The following is a 3011-nucleotide window of genomic DNA, read 5'->3' as shown; positions in this document are numbered from 1 at the left end:
TGGGCCATGTGAGTCCGAGCTGGGCCCTCGGTCGCTCTGAGGGGCTGATCTGATTCAGAGCAGGAGGTTCTGACTGCGTTTGGCCTCTGCTCTCTGGACAGCCCCTCCCGGAGCAAAGCTCACCTCAGGGTCTTAAGATGTTGATTGCGGTGGCGGGGAGTTGGAGGATGGGCGGCGGAGGGGGCCGCGGGGGCTCCCGGCCCAAGTTCACGCCTCCCTCCCTCGGTCCCAGGCTCAACGGAAGCGATTATTCCCACCGGCGTCTGGCGGGGCTGGGGGCGGGCCCGCACCCCGAAGAGACACGGGCCTCCCCGCGCCCAACTCTTTGATGGCGCCGCTACCGCCGGCCCCCTCCCTCGGCCCGTGGGCCGGTATAACTGGAGGCGCACTGGGGTCCCGGGAGGCGCACTGGGGTCCCGGAGCGATGGCCGCAGCAGACTCCCAGCAGCTACAGTTCCCGGAGGGCGCCGCGTTCCCCGCGTACCGGTCCGCTCACGCCGGCGGGGCGCTCCTGCCTCTGCCAAGTCCCGCCGCTGCCCTGCTCCCCGCGCCCCCGGCTGGCCCTGGTCCCGGCCCGGAGAGCCGCGCTCCGGCGCCCTTCGCGGGCTTTCTGGGCAGGGGCCCTGGACCCGCCGCGCAGCCACCCGCCGGCCTAGGCTCACCTGCGCCCCCCAAAGGCGCGGCAGCCCAGTCGGCGTCGCAGCGCCGCAAGCGAACGTCGTTCAGCCAGGAGCAGCTGCAGCTGCTGGAGCGCGTCTTCCGCCAGACTATGTACCCCGACATCCACCTGCGGGAGCGCTTGGCAGCGCACACTCAGCTACCGGAGTCGAGGATCCAGGTGAGCTGCCCGCCGCATTCAGAGGTGCTCCCTGTGTCAAAGAGCAAGAAATCAAAGCCAAGATTCTTGGGCTCCGTGGGCCACACGCCGGTGACCACTTACTTGGGGGACATTGAGCAAGTTGCTTTCTTTTGAGCTTCAGCGTTCTAGACTGCAATATAGGGATAATATCAGTGCGTGTTGCGTAAGGTGATTGTAAGGCTTAAATGAAATAATTTAGACATGCACTCAATGACATCTCGTGTTAAGTATAATTAGGGCCCAGGAGGCTAGCAGATCCCTAGAAAAGCTCAGAAATTAAATTCCCAGCAGGAAACTGATATGGAAATAATTTTACATTTTTTTTCCTTATCCAGGAAGGCACAGATGAGGGAAGTGCAGTGGAGTCTCCCTCTGGATTTGAGTCGGAACTCAAAATGGTAGTTGAGAGAGTGTAGGAATGGCTCACCAAGTTGCCCACTTTGTTGGCAGATATTGGTCGGGGATTTGGGTTCAAAAGGATGTAGCATTTTGGGACAAAGCCTGAAACATTTGGAACTTCTTGCCAGTTTCAAAAATCGAGTGAAAAATATTTATTGTCTTAAAACATTTTGATCAGAATCCTGGAGTTGGTAGGAGAAGCCTGCCTGTTTGTTTATTACTCTGTAACTTGTTGATCTGTGTCCAAGTGCAACTTTAAGTAGGAGTCTTATTTAACCCTTGAAGAGTGTGGACTTGGTCTGGGGATGTGGCTCAAGCGGTAACGTGCTCGCCTGGCATGCTGGGTTCGATCCTCATCATCACATAAAATAAAGATGTGTGTCCACCGAAAACTGAAAAATAAATATTAAAAAATTCTCTATCTCTCTCTTAAAAAATATTAAAAAAAAAGAGTGTGGACTTTTTTTTTTTTTTTTTTTTTTTTAAAATCTGTACCTCTGACTGTTATACAATTGTCAGTTTCAACAGTTGGCAGGGAGGCTTCGGTATTCTTGGGAAATAGCAGAAAAAATGTATGCATTGAGGTGAAGTCCACTGAGCAAAATATTGATGTTATTGAAAAAGGAGTCAGACTTTCAAAAGCTGATTCTAAGTAATTTGAATGCTGATCATCTTTTTAAGTGTAGTAACATTTTTTTCCAAAGAATTTTAAGTGCTTCTATTCTTTGGCTCCCTTTTCCATTGCAAATGTCCCTATAAAAAGCATAGATAGAACCAGGCATAATTCCAATTTAGCACTGGGGAATGACATGGCAGAGAAAACCAGTTGCTCTGAACTTCTAACCATCAGATCAAGTGCTTTCTGAAAACCATAAAGCTCTGGAGCAGGGAGACAAGGATGTTAAACTGGAACTTCTATGAACTATGCACAAGAATTCCAACCCAAAGCCATTTTTTCTTCCTTCCATCTTCCAGGTATGGTTCCAGAACAGACGTGCCAAGTCACGGCGACAGAGTGGGAAATCCTTTCAACCTTCAGGGAGGCCAGAGCTTTTCCTCCACCACTCTGCTCCGGGGACTGAAATGAAATGTTTGAAGCCCCAGCTGCCTCTTGAGGTAGATGTGAACTGCCTGCCTGATGCCAGCAGGGCTGGAGGGGGCATCTCTGACTCTAGCTCCCAAGGTCAGAATTTTGAAACCTTTTCTTCTCTCTCTGAAGACATTGGTTCAAAGCTGGACTCATGGGAGGAACACATCTTTTCTGCCTTTGGTAATTTTTGAGGATTCTGGAAAAATTCAGGATAAGCTCAGACAGATAAGACTCATGACTGACAGATCCACTCCAAAATACCCTTTTATCTGACTTCCATGTTAGGAAAATGTCCTCGTTAACCTTGATGATTTTGACCAGAACCTTCAATGAATCTTCACACATGGCCTGCTCTTCTTTCTCTATAGCTACTTACCTCCCCACCCAGGAATTCTGGCACTCATGTGTACCTATGTATCTCCAAGTCTGCACATTCAATTTGGTCTGCAAACTTATGCCTTCTTGCCAGGGCTATTGTTATTTTTTGGACTGGTTGTTTAGAAATCATTTTATTTACCAGAACCCCTCAGCTTGCCTCAGTTTCCCCTTGACCCTGATAGCTGCCACCTTCTCATGGGCCTTCCAAGGCTTATAACCTTAAGCTCACTCTAACCCATCTCCTCTCTCCTCATCCTATCACCAAGATTTATTACTTTAAAAAAA

The 3011-nt window shown here is 50.0% G+C and overlaps 1 protein-coding gene across 2 annotated transcripts; it reads left to right on the top strand.

Moving 5' to 3' along the window:
* Positions 1-424: 424 nt before the first annotated feature.
* On the top strand, positions 425-2539 carry Mixl1 (Mix paired-like homeobox). 2 transcript variants are annotated; one of them, XM_076832286.1, is made up of 2 exons: positions 425-838; positions 2234-2539. In XM_076832286.1, the coding sequence occupies exons 1-2, from the start codon at positions 425-427 to the stop codon at positions 2537-2539; spliced, it is 720 nt and encodes a 239-aa protein (XP_076688401.1). The 2 variants fall into 2 exon arrangements, with proteins under 2 accessions (XP_076688401.1, XP_076688400.1); XM_076832285.1 differs by having other exon boundaries at positions 2207-2539.
* The last annotated feature ends 472 nt before the right edge of the window (positions 2540-3011 follow it).

Source organism: Callospermophilus lateralis, chromosome 13 (assembly GCF_048772815.1).
Source record: "Callospermophilus lateralis isolate mCalLat2 chromosome 13, mCalLat2.hap1, whole genome shotgun sequence".
NCBI lineage: Eukaryota > Metazoa > Chordata > Mammalia > Rodentia > Sciuridae > Callospermophilus > Callospermophilus lateralis.
This window is presented reverse-complemented; position numbering and strand designations above follow the sequence as displayed.

What these genes read in the sequence shown, in the direction of transcription:
- Mixl1 (XM_076832285.1), top strand. Translation starts at nt 425, where the DNA reads ATGGCCGCAGCAGACTCCCAGCAGCTACAGTTCCCGGAGGGCGCCGCG. An exon ending in TACCGGAGTCGAGGATCCAG is followed by an intron (nt 839 to 2,206) that starts GTGAGCTGCCCG and finishes TCCAACCCAAAG; the next exon opens with CCATTTTTTCTTCCTTCCAT.